A 15,246-nucleotide genomic window follows, 5' to 3' on the forward strand; every position below is an offset into this window, starting at 1 on the left:
GCCTGTTCAACTTTAAGATGCACTGGTCTAAGTTACCTACTTCAGTGAGTACCTGAATAGTCATATTAGCAAAGAGCACTGATTTCTATTACCCAAATGTCTGAATTCAATCTGTATTAAACCTATCCACACAGCCATGTCCAGAAACTTAACTTTTGGTAATAATTATAATATTAAATAACAAAAGGGTGGCTAGAAAATATAAGCTGGCTTTTACCATGACCATCAACAACGTCGTCATTTTACAGTAAAATGCTATATAATACATAAAATCAAATCTTCACTGAGCAAGCAAATAAAACAAATATTTGATTTACTCTGCTAACTGAGCCTCTTGTGCTGGTAGCATAGAAGCCCTGTATAAATGTTCCACAAACATTGCATGAATTTTAATAATTTATGGAACTGTTTTTTTCTGGCCAAAGTGAAAGATTTCCCACTGGTGTTAAAATGGTCCACAACAGGCTCTAACAGGAATCTCTGGAAATACATACATACATATGTACATACATATCTTCACTCATGTGCCCAATTAAAATCTTAAAAAATAACAACAAAATCCTATAAATTGCTGTCTCCTTGTTCCTTATTACTCTGTCCATTACACCTAACAAGCATCTGAGAAACTGAGAAAGCTGCCTTTATGCACAGTCTCCCTAACTGTCTGATCCTTCAGCAGAATAACCTCCTACTCATTTTAGTTCTTTTTCCTGAATGGTGACATAAAAAGATTATCCTTTCTGAAAGAATTACTCTTTCACACTAATATTACCAGGACTTCTAAATTAGATGTCTATTATCACCTTTTATTTAACTACTTACACACAGCATAGTGTGTGATTCAGAGTGAAATAATGATTTTAGAGGTAAGTTTTTAGCTACCAGAACTCAAAGGCTAGGTCTCACTATAAAGCAGAAAACTAATAAATAAGGATTCACTCCCCAAAACAGCAGATGGTAGAAAAATTTGTTGGAATACATGGGACCTATAAAAAGGTCACAATTCATACAGTTCACTTTTTCCATTTATGATTTCTGGAACCAAACATGTTTGTTGCACTTGATATGTCTCTTGATAACTCTTATATTACCCATTAATTATATTATTCTCCTACTTGCTGCCAATATGTTACTTTGGAAGAATAACATATACCACTGAAATATAAAGTTATTACTTGGAACTGCTAGTATATATAAAGTAAGATACTATTGGCATGACCAACAGTATTTTTTAGGACATCTCTTAAAAATAAAGGTCTCTCCCCCAACTTGTGCACTCTCTGTCTCTAAATTAAAAAAAAAAATAGAGGTGCCTGGGTAGCTCAATTAGTTGGGTCTCCGACTCTTGATTTCGGCTCAGGTCATGATCTCACAGTTCATGAGATTGAGCCCGGCATTGGGCTCTGCACTGACAGCATGGAACCTGCTTGGGACTCTCTCTCCACTCCCTCTCTCTCTCACTCCTCTCTTCTCTCTCTCTCTGTCTCTGTCTCTGTCTCTCTCTCTCTCTCTCTCTCTCAAAATAAATAAATAAGCTTAAAAATAAAATCCTAACCAAGGCATAGCCTAAATCAAAGTGCTACAATTCTTTGACAGATAAAGTACTTAAATCAGGGCACCTCAGGGGCACCTAGGTGGCTCAGTTTGGTTAAGCATCTGACTCGATTTCGTCTCAGATCATGATCTCATGATTTGTGGAGACTGTGCCGAGCCTACTTGGGATTCCCTCTCCCTTCTGCTCTGTTCCTCCCCCACTCCCCAAAATAAATAAATTAATTTTAAAAAATACAAACTGAATGGCTCAGTTGGTGGAGCATGTGACTCTTAATCTCAGGGGTTATGAGTTCAAGCCCCACACTTGGTGTAGAGGTTACTAAAAAAATTAAAATTCTTAAAAAATATTTTTTAAAGTAGTTTAAATCAGTAATGTTACCCAAATATCCAGTAAAAAGGATTAAGTACAAATATAAAATGTATAATAAATTTGGCACATTTCTAAGAAAAAAATCTTAGAGATACTTTTAAAAATACCCAAATTATTAATATATTATAAGTAAAAATCATTTTTTCTACTAAGTACAATTGACCCTTTTAATTTTTTTTTATTAACGTTTTTTTATTTTTGAGACAGAGAGAGACAGAGCATGAATGGGGGAGGGGCAAAGAGAGGGAGACACAGAATCGGAAGCAGGCTCCAGGCTCCGAGCCATCAGCCCAGAGCCCAACACGGGGCTCGAACTCTCCGACCGCGAGATTGTGACCTGAGCTGAAGTCGGACGCTCAACCGACTGAGCCACCCAGGCACCCCCAATTGACCCTTTTAAACAACACAAGTTTGAATTGTGTGGATCTAGTCATATGTTGATTCCTTTCCTCTCCTCTCCTCTCCTCCCTTCTCCTCTCCCTCTCCTTCCTTCCTTCCTTCCTTCCTATTTATTTATTTTAAATTCCAGTATAACATACAGTGTTATATTACTTTCAGGTGTACAATATAGTAATTCAACAATTCTATCCATAACTCAGAGCTCACCACAATAAATGTACTCTTAATCTTCTTCCCGTATTTCACCCATCGCCACCTACCGCCCCTCTGGCAACCACCAGATTGTTCTCTATATTTATGAGTTTGGGTTTTTTTTGTCTCATTTTTCTTTGTTAATTTTTTTTATTAAATTCCACATGAGTGAAATCATGCAGTATTTCTCTGACTGACCTACTTCACTTAGCATTATTCCCTCTAGATCCATCCACGTTGTTGCAAATGACAAGATTTCATTTCTTTTTAAGGCTGAGTAATATTCGACTGTGTGTGTGTAGATATGTGTGTGTGTGTGTGTGTGTGTGTGTGTAGATATGTGTGTGTGTGTGTGTATTTCACATCTTTTTATTATCTATCAATGGATCCATAATTTGGCTATTGTAAATAATACTGCAATAAATGTAGGGTGCATATATCTTTTTGTTTTAGTGTTTTTGTATTCTTTGGGTAAATACCCACTAGTGGAATTACTGGATCATAGGGTAATTCTATTTTTAATTTTTTGAGGAGCCTCCATACTGTTTTCCAGAGTGGCTGCACCAGTTTGCATTCCCACCAACAGTGCACAGGGTTCCTTTTTCTCCACTTCCTCACCAACAGATGTTGCTTCAGGTGTTTTTGATTTTAGACATTCTGACAGGTGTGAGGTGGTATCTCATTGTGGTTATGATTTGCATTTCCCTGACGATGAGTGATATCGAGCACATCATTTCATGTGTCTCTTGGCCTTCTGTGTATCTTCTTTGGGAAAATGTTTACTCATGTCTTCTGCCCATTTTTAATTGGATTATTTGTTGTTTCAGTGTTGAGTTATATAAGTTCTTTACATTTTTTGGATATTAACCCCTTATCAGATATATTGTCTGCATATATCTCCTCTCATTCAGTACACTGTCTTTTTGTTTTGTTGATTGATTCCTTTGCTGTGCAGAAGCTTTGGATTTTGATGTAGTCCCAAGAGTTTATTTTTGCTTTTGTTTCCCTTGCCTTAGGAGAAATATCAAGAAAAATGCTGCTACAGCCAATGTCAGAAAAATTACTGCCTGTGCTCTCTTCTAGATTTTATGGTTTCAGGTCTCACATTTAAGTCTTTAATCCATTTTCAGTTTATTTTTGTAAATGGTATAAGAATGTGACTCAGTTGCAATCTTTTGCATGTAACTATCCACTTTTCCCAATACCATTTGTCTTTTTCTCATGGTATATTCTTGCCTCTTTTGTTGTAGATTAGTTGACCATATGAGTTTATTACTGGACTCTGGGTTCTGTTCCATTGATCTATGTGTCTATTTTTGTGCCAGTACCATACTTTTTGATTACTGTAGCTTTGTAGTGTATCTTGAGATCTGGGATTGAGATTCCTCCAGTTTTTTCTCCTTTTTTAAGATTGCTTTGGCTATTTGTGGTCTTTTATGGTTCCATACGAATTTTAAGGTGTTCAGTTCTGTGAAAAATGCTGTTGGTATTTCTATAGGGATTACATTTAATCTTTAGATTGCTTTGGGTAGTATGGCTATTTTAACAAGATTTATTCTCCCAGTCCATGACCATGGACTATCTTCCCATTTGTTTATGTCATATTCAATTTTTTTCATTAATGTGCTATAGTTTTCAGAGTATAGGTCTTCACTTCTTTGGTTAAGTTTGCCCTAGGTATTTTATTATTTTTGGTGCGATTATAAATAAAAGTGTTTATTCAATGAATTTCTATTTCTGCTGCCTTGTTATTAGTGTATAGAAATGCAACAGATTTCTGTATATTGATTTTGTATCCTGAGAATTTACTAAATTCATTTATCATTTATAGCAGCTTACTGGTGGTCTTTAGGGTTTTCTATATACAGTATCATGCCATCTGCAAATAGTGAAACTTTTACTTCTTCATTACCAATTCAGATGTCTTTTACTTCTTTTCTTGTCTGCTGGCTGCAGCTAGGACTTCTAGTACCAGGTTGAATAAAAGAGGTGAGAGCGGACATCCTTGTCTTGTTTCTGATCTTAGGGGGAAAGCTGTCAGTTTTTTCCCATTGAGTATGGTGTCTGTTATGAATTTTTCATATATGGCCTTTATTATGTTGAGGGATGTTCCCTCTAAACCTACTTTGTTGAGAGTTTTTTTTTAACATGGATGGATATTGTACTTTGTCAAATGCTTTTTCTGCATCCATTGAAATAACTATATGGTTTCTTTCCTTATCTTGCTAACGTAATGTATCCTATTAATTGGTTTGCAAATATTGCACCACTCTTGCATTCTAGAAATAAATCCCACTTGATTGTGGTGAATGAATTTTTTAATGTATTTTTGGATTGTTTGCTAATATTTTGTTGAAGATTTTTGCATCTATGTTCATCAGAGATATTGCCCTGTAGCTCTCATTTTTTGTAGTTTCTTAATTTGGCTTTGGTATCAATGTAATGCTGGCCTTATAGAATGAATTTGGAAGCCTTCCTTCCTCTTCTATTTTTTTGTAATTGTTTGAGGAGACTAGGTACTCTTCTTTAAATGCTTGGTAGAATTCACCTGTGAAGCCATTTGAACTTTTGTTTGTTGAGAGTTTTTTTTGGTTTTTGTTTGTTTGTTTTTTGATTACTGATTCAATTGCATCACTGGTAATCAGTCTGTTCCAATTTTTTATTTCTTCCTGATTCAGCTTTAGGAGGTATGTTTCTAGGAATTTATTCATCTCCTTTGGGCTAATTTGTTGGCTATAATCTTTCACACTATTCTCTTATAATACTTTGTATTTTTGTGCTATTTGTTATTTCTTCTCTTTCATTTCTGATTTTGAGTTGTATCTCTCTGTCTACCCCCCCCCTCATTATGAATCTGGCTAAAGGTTTATTAATGTTGATCTTTTCAAAGAACCAGTTCTTGGTTTCATTGATCTGTTCTACGGGTATTTTTATTGTTGTTTGTTTGTTTATTTGGTTTTGGTTTTCTTAGTTTCTATTCCATTGTTTCTACTCTAATCTGTATTATTTCCTTCCTTCTACTGCTTGGGGCTTTGTTCTTTCTTTTCTTTTTTGTTTTGTTTTGTTTTTGTTTGTTCTTTTTCTTCTTTAGGTTAGTTTGAGATTTGTCTTGCTTCTTCATTTAGGCCTATATTGCTATAAATTTTCCTCTTAGAACAGCTTTTTCTGCATCCCCCAAATTTTGGACCATTGTGTTTTCATTTTCATTTGTCTCCATGTATTTTTTTTATTTCCTCTTTGATTTCTTGGTTGATCCACTCATTGTTTAGTAGCACATTATTTAATATCCATGCATTTGTGTTCTTTCTAGATTTTTTATTGTAGTTGATTTCTAGTTCCATAGCATTATGGTTGGAAAAGATGCATTATATGACTTAAAATTTTTTTTTTAATTTTTTAAGACTTCTTTTATGGCCTCATGTGATCTATTCTGGAGAATGTTCTATGTGCACTTGAAAGGAACGTGTATTCTGCTGTTTAGGATGGGATGTTCTGAACATTTCTATTAGATCCATCTGGGCCAATGTATCATTCAAAGCCCCTCTTTCCTTATTGATTTTCTGTTTAGATGATCTGTCCATTGATATAAGTGGGATGTTAAATTACCCCCTATTATCGTATTACTACTGATTACTTCATGTTTGTTAATAGCTGCCTTATATATTTGGGTGCTCTTATGTTGGGTGCATAAATATTTACAATTGTTATATCTTCTTTTTGCGTTGCCCCCTTTATTATTATATAGTGTCCTTCTTTGTCACTTGTTACAACTTTTGTGTTAAAGTCTATATTGTTTGATATAAATATTGCTACCCTGGCTTTATTTTCGATTTGCATGATAAGTGTTCTTCCACACCTTCACTTTCAATCTGCATGTATCTTTAGGTCTAAAATGAGTCCCTGGTAGGCAGCATACAGAAAGGTCTTGCTTTCTAATCCATTCTGACACACTATATCTTTTGATCAGAGTGTTTAGTCCATTTACATTCAAATTAATTGCTGGTAGGTATGTATTTATTGACATTTTGTTACTTGTTTTATGGTTGTTTGTGTAGTTCTTCTCTGTTCCTTTCTTCTCTTCCTCTATTGTCTCATGGTTTGCTGGCTTTCTTTAGTGATATATTTGAATTCCTTTACTGGGGCAACTGGATGGTTTAGTCGATTAAGTGTCAAACTCTTGGTTTTGACTCAGGTCATGATCTCATGGTTCATGAATTTGAGCCCCACAGCCGGCTCTGTGATGATGGTGTGGAGCCTGCCTGGGATTCTCTCTCTCCCTGTCTCTCTCCCTCTCTCTCTCTCTCTCTCTCTGCCCCTCCCCCACTTGTGTGCATACATGCTCTTTCTCTCTCTCAAAATAAATAAATAAACATGAAAAAAATTAATTATTGGTAGGTATGTATTTATTGACATTTTGTTACTTGATTTATAGCTGTTTTTGTAGTTGTTCCCTGTCCCTTTCTTCTCTTGCTCTCTTCTCTCATGGTTTGCAGGCTTTCTTTAGTGTTATACTTAGATTCCTTTTTCTTTTAAATTTTTTGTGCATCTATTACTGGTTTTTTGTTTTGTCATTACCATTAGGTTTATATATAACATGTTGTGCATATAACAGTCTATATTAGGTTGATGGTCACTTAAGTTTGAACCCATTCTAAAAAGCACTAAATATTAACTTCTCTCCCCTCCATGTCTTTTGTATATAGTGTCATACTTCACATTCTTTGATTTTATGAATCCTTTGATTTTTATAGATATATTTAATTTTGCTGCTTTTATCCATCCTATCTTTCTTACTCTTGCTTATATTATAGTGTTTTCTTTCCACTTAAAATTCCTCTTTAACATTTCTTACAAGACTGGTTTAGTGGTGATGAATTCCTTTAACCGTTGTTTGCCTGGGAAACTCTTTAACTCTCCTACAGAGTATTCCTGATGGAAGGTTTGTTGTTGTTGTTTTTTTCCCTTTCAGCACTTTGAATATAACATGCCACTCCCTTCCAGCCTACAAAGTTTCTGCTGAAAAATCAGCTCGTAGATTTATGGTGTTTCCCTTCTATGTAACTGATTTCTCTTCTCTTGCTGCTTTTAAATTTTTCTCTTTATCACTACTTTTTGTCATTTTAATTACAATGCTCTCGGTGTGGACCTCCTCGGGCTGATTTTGTTGGGGGCTTTCTGTGCTGCCTAGATTCAGATCTAGTTTCCTTCCCCAGATTTGGGAAGTTTTCAGCTATTATTTCTGCAAATATATTTTCTGCCTCCTTTTCTCTCTCTTCTCCTCTGGTATCCTTATAATGTGAATGTTATTATGCTTGGTGGTGTTGCTGAGTCCCCTTAATCTATTCTCAATTTTTACTAATCTCTTTTTCTTTCTCCTGTTCAGCATGTTTACCTTCTATTACTCTGTCCTCCAGGTCAACTGATCCATGCTTCTGCTTCCTGTAATCTATTCTCTATTTCCTCTAGTGTATTTTTAATTTCATCTTTTGAATTCATCTCTAAATGGTTCTTTTTCATTTTCTTTGCCTTTGTTGAGGTTCTCACAGAGATCTTCCATTCTTTTCTCAGGCCCAGTGAGTATCTTTGTGACCATTAAATTATCTACCAGGCATATTACTCATCTCCATTTTGTTTAGCTCTCTTATGATTTTGTCCTGGTCTTTCATTTTGGACATATTTCTCTGTCTTTTCATTTTGTCTCTTTGTATCTATGTGTTAGAAAGATCAACTATGTCTCCTGCTCTTGCAGGTAATGGCCTTATGAAGGAAATGTCCTGTGATGCCCTGTAGTGCAATGTCTCCTGTTCATCAGAATCTGGAGCTTCAAGGGTGTCTCCTACATATATTTTGTGCACCCTACTCTTGTGGCTGAGCTGCATTTGTCTTCAGTGGAATTGCCAACAATGGCTCACTTTCCCTGTTGTTGGCAAGGTTTGGTCCCTGTTGTTAATGGACCAATCTGGGGCTGCCTTGGGCAGAGATGCAGTTGCACCAAACTGCAGGATACTCTCCCTGTGTTGTCCCCCAGGAGGCTTTTGCTGGTGGGTGGGGCCTATAGTGGGACCAGATATCTGTCCTAGCCCACTGCTGGAGCTGTAGTTCAACTGGTATGTGTGGTTATCTTCCACACTCCCTGGGACAGAAGTCACTTTGGAGTGGTGCTGGCCCCTACTGGGGCTGCTTGCACAATGCCACACTTGTGGCACACCTCTGGACTCCTACGGAGGACAGGTTGGTGGGGGTGGGTCAATAGGAGAATGCGAGGGTGGGGTGCACAGTGTTAGCAAGTTTTGTGTAGGTCCACTGTGTCAGGGGACCTGTAGTCACTTTGGAAAACTCCCGGGGAGACTGGGGCTAGAGGGGTGAGTCTGCAGAACTGCATGGGTATGGGGTACACTGTTAGCAAGCCAGGTAGTGTTCACACTGTACTGGTTCCTGCAGGTCTCCATGTATCTCGGCTAGGGGGTGGGGGAGGGAAATAGAGCCTGTCAGCTCTTTTGTTCTTAGAAAAGTCTCCTAAAGATCCCTGCCCCTGCTGCAGAGGCTCTGAGATAAGTAAACAAATAGCCTTCCCATACCCCTGGTGTTTTTCAAACCGCAGCTTCTATGCCATATCATTGGGGCTGTTTGCCATACTGCAGTCTCTTTAAGGGCAGGGAACCAGTTTTCTACCACCCTTTGGTTCCCCCAGACCCAAGCTGCTGATTTTTAAAGTTCCAGGAGTTAAGCCCCACTGATTATAAAAACTCACAATGTTAAGTCCCTCTGCTTTTCAAAACCAATGATTTTTTTTTCAATAAATACAACATAGTAGTATAAATGTATTTTCTCTTCTTTATGATTTTCTTAACCTTCACTTTTCTCTAGCTTACTTTATTGTAAGAATACAGTACATAATACATATATACATTAACACCTATTTGTTATGTGTTAATATGTAAATCAACTCTTTATGTTACTGGTAAGACTTCCATCAACAGTAGACTATTAGTAGTTAAGTTTTGCAGGAATCAAAATTTATGCATGGATTTTTGACTTCCTGGGGATTTGTGCTCCTAACCCCCATGTTGTTGAAGGGTCAACTGTGCACGTGTGTGTGTGTGTGTGTGTGTGTGTGTGTGTGTGCGCACGCACGCACATGCCTGCATAAAATTCTTGTCCTCCTGGGTCCTTATAGTTTTAGAAAAGGGGGAAGAAATACTTCTCTCTCACTCTGCATCTTCATGCTGGACACACAGCAACATTCTTGCCCTCAAGGGATCCCAGTGAGACTACTGCCACATTGGGTTGACTGCTCATTCGGCCCCCTCCACAAACCAGACCCCCCTCCAGAAAGGGACTAGCCCTGTTTCCCTTTCCCTCACCTTCCAGCAGACTCTTTCTAAGACAATGGAGCTTTCCAAGCATGGAGTCTGAAGCCCAGCTTTTAGGTTGGCATCATCATACTAACACATACTAGCTCTGTGAACATGGACAAGTTATTTAACTTACCCTGATCTCAGTTTATCAGTAAAAGGGGGACAATAATGGCACTACTTTTTAAGGTTATCGGAGGACTAAATCATAAATTAATTCATTCCTGTTAAATACCTAGAATCTGAGAAGTCCAAATTCATGATGGAGACTCATACTCAACTGTGGGAAGATCTGCAATCTTAATTCATCTGTCACTAAAAAACACACAAAGAGAGTCCTCTACTATGCTTTTCTATTCCATATTTTAATATCATCAATTTGTCTGATTAAAGTGAACATGATTTCTGGGTCAGATTCCTTTATCCACTAGAAACAGGGACAAGTGAAAATGGGAAGGAAGAGGCAAAAACCATGGTAAAAACAAATCAAATACACCCTTTAAATAATACTGAAAAAATACTTGGAAGGTTAAAGTGAAAACAACTTCCTCTCTTTTCTTTTCATCCAATAAAATGTTTCCATTTCTCCAAATTCGGTCACTCTAGAAATCAGTATTACATTGGATTCTATAAGCCAGTCAAAGAGATTATGTCTAGGATCCACATTGCCAATGGACTAGGGTTGCTGTAATCATTTACCAGTTTGGCAAGAATGCTTTAAAAGAAAACTCTTTAAAACTTAAATCATAGCTTTAGTTTCAAGAGCTGTGTGAATGGTATAAGGCTTCACCTGTAGACTCCAGACATCATCCTGTTGTACAGCGGTAACTGGCTCCTTCAGGAACAGAGGGTTTCCTTCACAGTAGAATTCCCTCAGCTTCAGGTTCTGAAACTTTCAAAACAAAATAAAAACTTCATTTCATCATAAAATAAGAAACTTCACTTTTGAGGCTCATCTTACTTTATTTAGAACTTATATTCCATGTTAGTATTTTCACATGGAAATACTCTATTGTTAAAAGCATGAAGGTCTTCATGCTGGAATGAATGACATTGACCTTAGAGGTCCCTGGTGGCATCCCCAATACTAAACAGCAGAGAAAACTTGTTGAGGATAACAGAACTGATTAGTAATAGAATAGGGGTTAGTTAAATAATCAAATGCTGGGAATATTTTGCAAATAATATATTTGTTAGAAAACCAAGTATGATGAAAAATAACATTCTAATTTACACCAAAATCCAGGTCTGAAAGACTGTGAACCATGACCCATTTATGTTCAGTAAGAAAGGTAAGAGAAACAAAGGAAAATCAAAACGCCCTATGAATAAAACCTAACCTCAACTGGACTCTACCATTTGAGTAGAAAAATAAGGGATTCTCTCATACTAATAGTGTGCCTTGCCTCCCAGGAACTCATGCGGTTTTCAAAGTTAAACTCACTTTAGGGAATTACTTGCCTGAACTTCAGTTTCAGCTTTGAAATGGAAAAAAAAAGAAGACCCATCTTTGGTGGTGTGCTGGTAAAACAGTTCTCTGGAAAGAATATAATTTTTTTAAAGCCCTGATTTGTGGCATATTTTGGTTCCTTATTCCTTAGTATAACTACTTCTACCATGGCGATTGCAGTCACAAAACACAGAGCTGGGAAGAAATATGGAAAATTGGTTCTTATGAGCCAGCATGCGCTGACATCATCACACCGCTGTGTCTCACACTTACAGGAAAGTTACAGATAGTTCCCTGAATTCTGCCTAGGGTTTGAAACATAGCAAGCATTCAATAAACTAAAATAATTGATTTAAAACATCTTTCCAGGGTGTCATGTCACTAGGTCTCAAAAGTCTCCAGAAATCTCTACAACACAGACAAGATTTTGAAATAAAACACAGAGCTCAAGGCCATGTTGGAATCACCTTGTCTCCTGGTCCCACCACAGACATTCTGCCTTTCCTAACGCAGCTTCCTATGTTGCCCACCATGAGGGAGCAACCTAGACAGTTGAATCCAATAGTAGCCCCCAGTCAGTGCTGAGTGTGTTGAAATGAAGAAAGCACTCCCTGTGCTTAACGGAACCATCATGTTTTCCTTTCTGTCCTAAAGCACAACAGTCCATAATTTATATCAAAACTCATAGCCCCTTTTTTTCAAAACAGATACAAACTTGAATATCTTGGTATATGTAAACATCATTAACATCATTTCAAGTTGAACTGTGCTTCAAAGAGCATACATTTCTCTATATGGAATCATGCTTTTCTTCCTTCAAATCCTGTCACTACACTTCCATCATACATGGTAATGAGTTATTCAGTTTGCTAACTTACCACACATATTTCAAAAGGAGGTGATCCTAATGAAATTAATTACTGAAATTCATTAGCATGTGTTTTGCAAAGTGACAAAATCTCTCAATGTCCACTCTGAATATTCCCCAGAATATTCAGAAAAAAACACTTTTTGTACCCTCTCTCTCTGTTCACTACTGGATTTCCTGTCAGCCTAGTAACTTAATAGAACAATATTTTTGTCCAGTAGCAAAATCAGTTACATTATCTTCTATTAGTAAAATGTTGTTACAGCTTGTCAGCGTCTCTTTGCACGTGCTTACTCAAACAGTAAGAGCTATCAGTTTTGGGGCACCTGGGTGGCTCAGTCAGTTGGGCAGCCGACTTCAGCTCAGGTCATGATCTCGTGGTTTCTGAGTTTGAGCCCCAGCTGGGCTCTGTCCTGACAGCTCAGAGCCTGGAGCCTGCTTTGGATCCTATGTCTCCTTTTCTCTCTCTGTGCCCTTCCCTCATTCATGTTCTGTCTCTCTCTGTCTCTCACAAATGAATAAATGTTAAAAAAATTTTTTTAAGGGGCGCCTGGTTGGCTCAGTCAATTAAGCATCCAACTTCAGCTCAGGTCATGATCTCACGGTTCGTGGGTTCCAACCCCATGTTGGGCTCTGTGCTGACAGCTCAGAGCCAGGAGCCTGCTTGGGATTCTGTGTCTCCCTCTCTCTCTGCTCCTCCCCCACTCATGTTCTGTGTCTCTCTGTCTCTCAAAAATAAATAGACACTAAAAAAAGTTTTTTTTAAAGAGTTAGGAGTTTTATCTCAACTGGAACAATTTTGCCCCTCCCCCACAACAGAGATTTACAGACATTTTTGGTTGTCATAACTGGGTAAGGGGAAGTATTGCTGGAATCTAATTAGCAAAGGCCAGGGGTGCTGCTAGGCATCCTACAATGCATAGGACAGCCCCAACAACAAAGAATTATCAGGTCCAAAGTAGTGTTGAAGTTGGAACATCATAAGCATTCACTGACCTGTCATATCTGGAGAAGGGACTGGCAGCTGCAGAGGAATAAAGGTTAAAATGAGGGTTTTTTTTTTTACTTTTCTAAGATAAGGGTCACTTGAGCATGTAGAAGGTAAATGCCAACATAGATTAATGTAAAGGAGAGAAAAAGAATAATTGAAATAATAACGATCAGGTGAACACAGAATGACCTTTGAATACTAACATCTTTGCATTATTTCCTCCTCTGTGGCCACAGGAAAGGAGGTATAAATGCAGGCATGGGTAAGTTTGAAGGTGCAGGTTTGGATCACTGAAGGAATCAGACATGATGCCTTCAATTTTGTCTTAAAAATAAAGAGTCAGACCATCTGTTAACTGAGTTGTGAAGCACGGTGTCATTGTGGAAAAAGGCATGAAGAAGGTGGTGAAAGCTGGGAATATGCTACAGGTTTTTGAAGAGAAACCTGGCCAGAGACAGAGGTGCTGAGGGATGACCTACTGGAATCCACACAGTTGTGGTTTTTCCCGTCCATATATTTTATGCTTCCATTTAGCACTTAGTAGCCCAGATCCAACACTGAGAATTTACAGAATATGTGCATCAGAAAGCAAGGGAATGAATGCATTGCATGTACTAAAGAGCAAATGATTCGGACTTTATGATCTAGACTAGATAGAAAAAGAAATGATAGTACAATGTTTCAATTAACCAGGAGTAAAAGGAGAAGTAAAGGGATGTGAAGTCTCAGTGGCCCAGAAGAAAAGATATGGCCATAAAGCAATAGGGAACTGGAACACAGAAGGAACCAGTGCTCAAACTGCCATCTTGGACTTTAATTCTTCCAATTTAGAGCAGATGAAGATGATTTTAAGATCCAGACATAAGGGGCACCTGAGTGGCTCAGTTTGGTTACGTGTCCCACTCTTGGTTTCAGCTCAGGTCATGATCTTGCAATTCGTGAGATCGAGCACCACATAAGGCTCTATGTTGACAGCGTGGATCCTACTTGGGATTCTTTCTCTCCCTCTCTCTCTGCCCCCCTCTGTGTCTCCCCCTCCCTCTCTCAAAAATAAATAAACTTTAACAAAAAAGAAGAAAAGATCCAGACGTGAGAGTGGAGGTGGTTTGTTGAAGTAAACACTGAAAAACTCGTTAAAATCAAGGATTCAAGGTGCTCTGCACTGAAGGTTCCTTGTTTTTTTTTAAGTTTATTTATTCATTTTGAGACAGAGAAAGTGTGAGTGGAGGAGGGGCAGAGAGAGAGGGAGAGAGAGAATCCCAAGCAGGGTCTGCACTGTCAGCATAGAGCCCAACATGGGGCTCTAACTCACAAACCATGAGATCATGACCTGGACCAAAACCGAGAGCTGGTTGCTTAATTGGCTGAGCCACCCAGGCACCACAAGCTGAAGGTTGCTTGTATCAACCACCTTTACAAATGAACTTCCTGAGTAATTCTCTCAAATATTTGGGTGTCTATGAAAAATCTCCTGCTGGAAGTCCCACAATGACTAAAAAGTCTAACATCTGAAACTGAACTCATGTTTCCTCCAAATTTTCCTCTTTCCTTTTCCTGATCAACCGCATCAAATCTCCCGCCATGTTCTGTCAGTTCTACCTTCTTGAAACTTCTGGAATCTATCCTTTCTTTCCATCTTGCTCTCCCACCAACCTCCTCACTACTTCTGCAGAATCTCCTCCTACTTCCGACCCCAGCCACTAACACTCTGCCTTAAGGCCTTCACCCTACATGAATTATTGCAATAGTACTCAAATTAGTCTCCATGCAAACCTCTGCTGCCAAAATTGTCTTTTAAAATAAGAATTTGATCATAATACAGTCCTGCTGAAAAATTTTCAATGTTCTCTTTTGTCCACAGAATGAATTCAAAATCCTTAGTATGTCATAATTGGCTCTCTTCAGCTGGTTTCTCCAACCCTATATCCTGGTAAGCTCAACCTTTGCCCTTACATGCTAGCCATCCCAAGGTACTTAGGGGTCTCACAAGAGGCCTGTGTCTTATCTCACAGTTATTACTAATGCTGTGCCTTCTTCTCACCCCATTCCTGGAACACTTCTTCAAAA

At 38.0% G+C, this 15,246-nt stretch overlaps 1 protein-coding gene across 1 annotated transcript in view; it reads right to left on the minus strand.

Annotated features, from left to right (window-relative positions):
* LRRC69 (leucine rich repeat containing 69) overlaps positions 1-15,246 on the minus strand; it is a 78,440-nt gene that overhangs the window by 11,065 nt on the left and 52,129 nt on the right. Inside the window, exon 6 of the mRNA XM_045454280.1 lies at positions 10,661-10,762. Within this exon, the coding sequence (XP_045310236.1) occupies positions 10,661-10,762 (102 nt within the window). The remainder of the gene's footprint in view (positions 1-10,660; positions 10,763-15,246) is intronic.

The sequence above is a fragment of the Leopardus geoffroyi genome, chromosome C3 (assembly GCF_018350155.1).
Source record: "Leopardus geoffroyi isolate Oge1 chromosome C3, O.geoffroyi_Oge1_pat1.0, whole genome shotgun sequence".
Taxonomy (NCBI): domain Eukaryota; kingdom Metazoa; phylum Chordata; class Mammalia; order Carnivora; family Felidae; genus Leopardus; species Leopardus geoffroyi.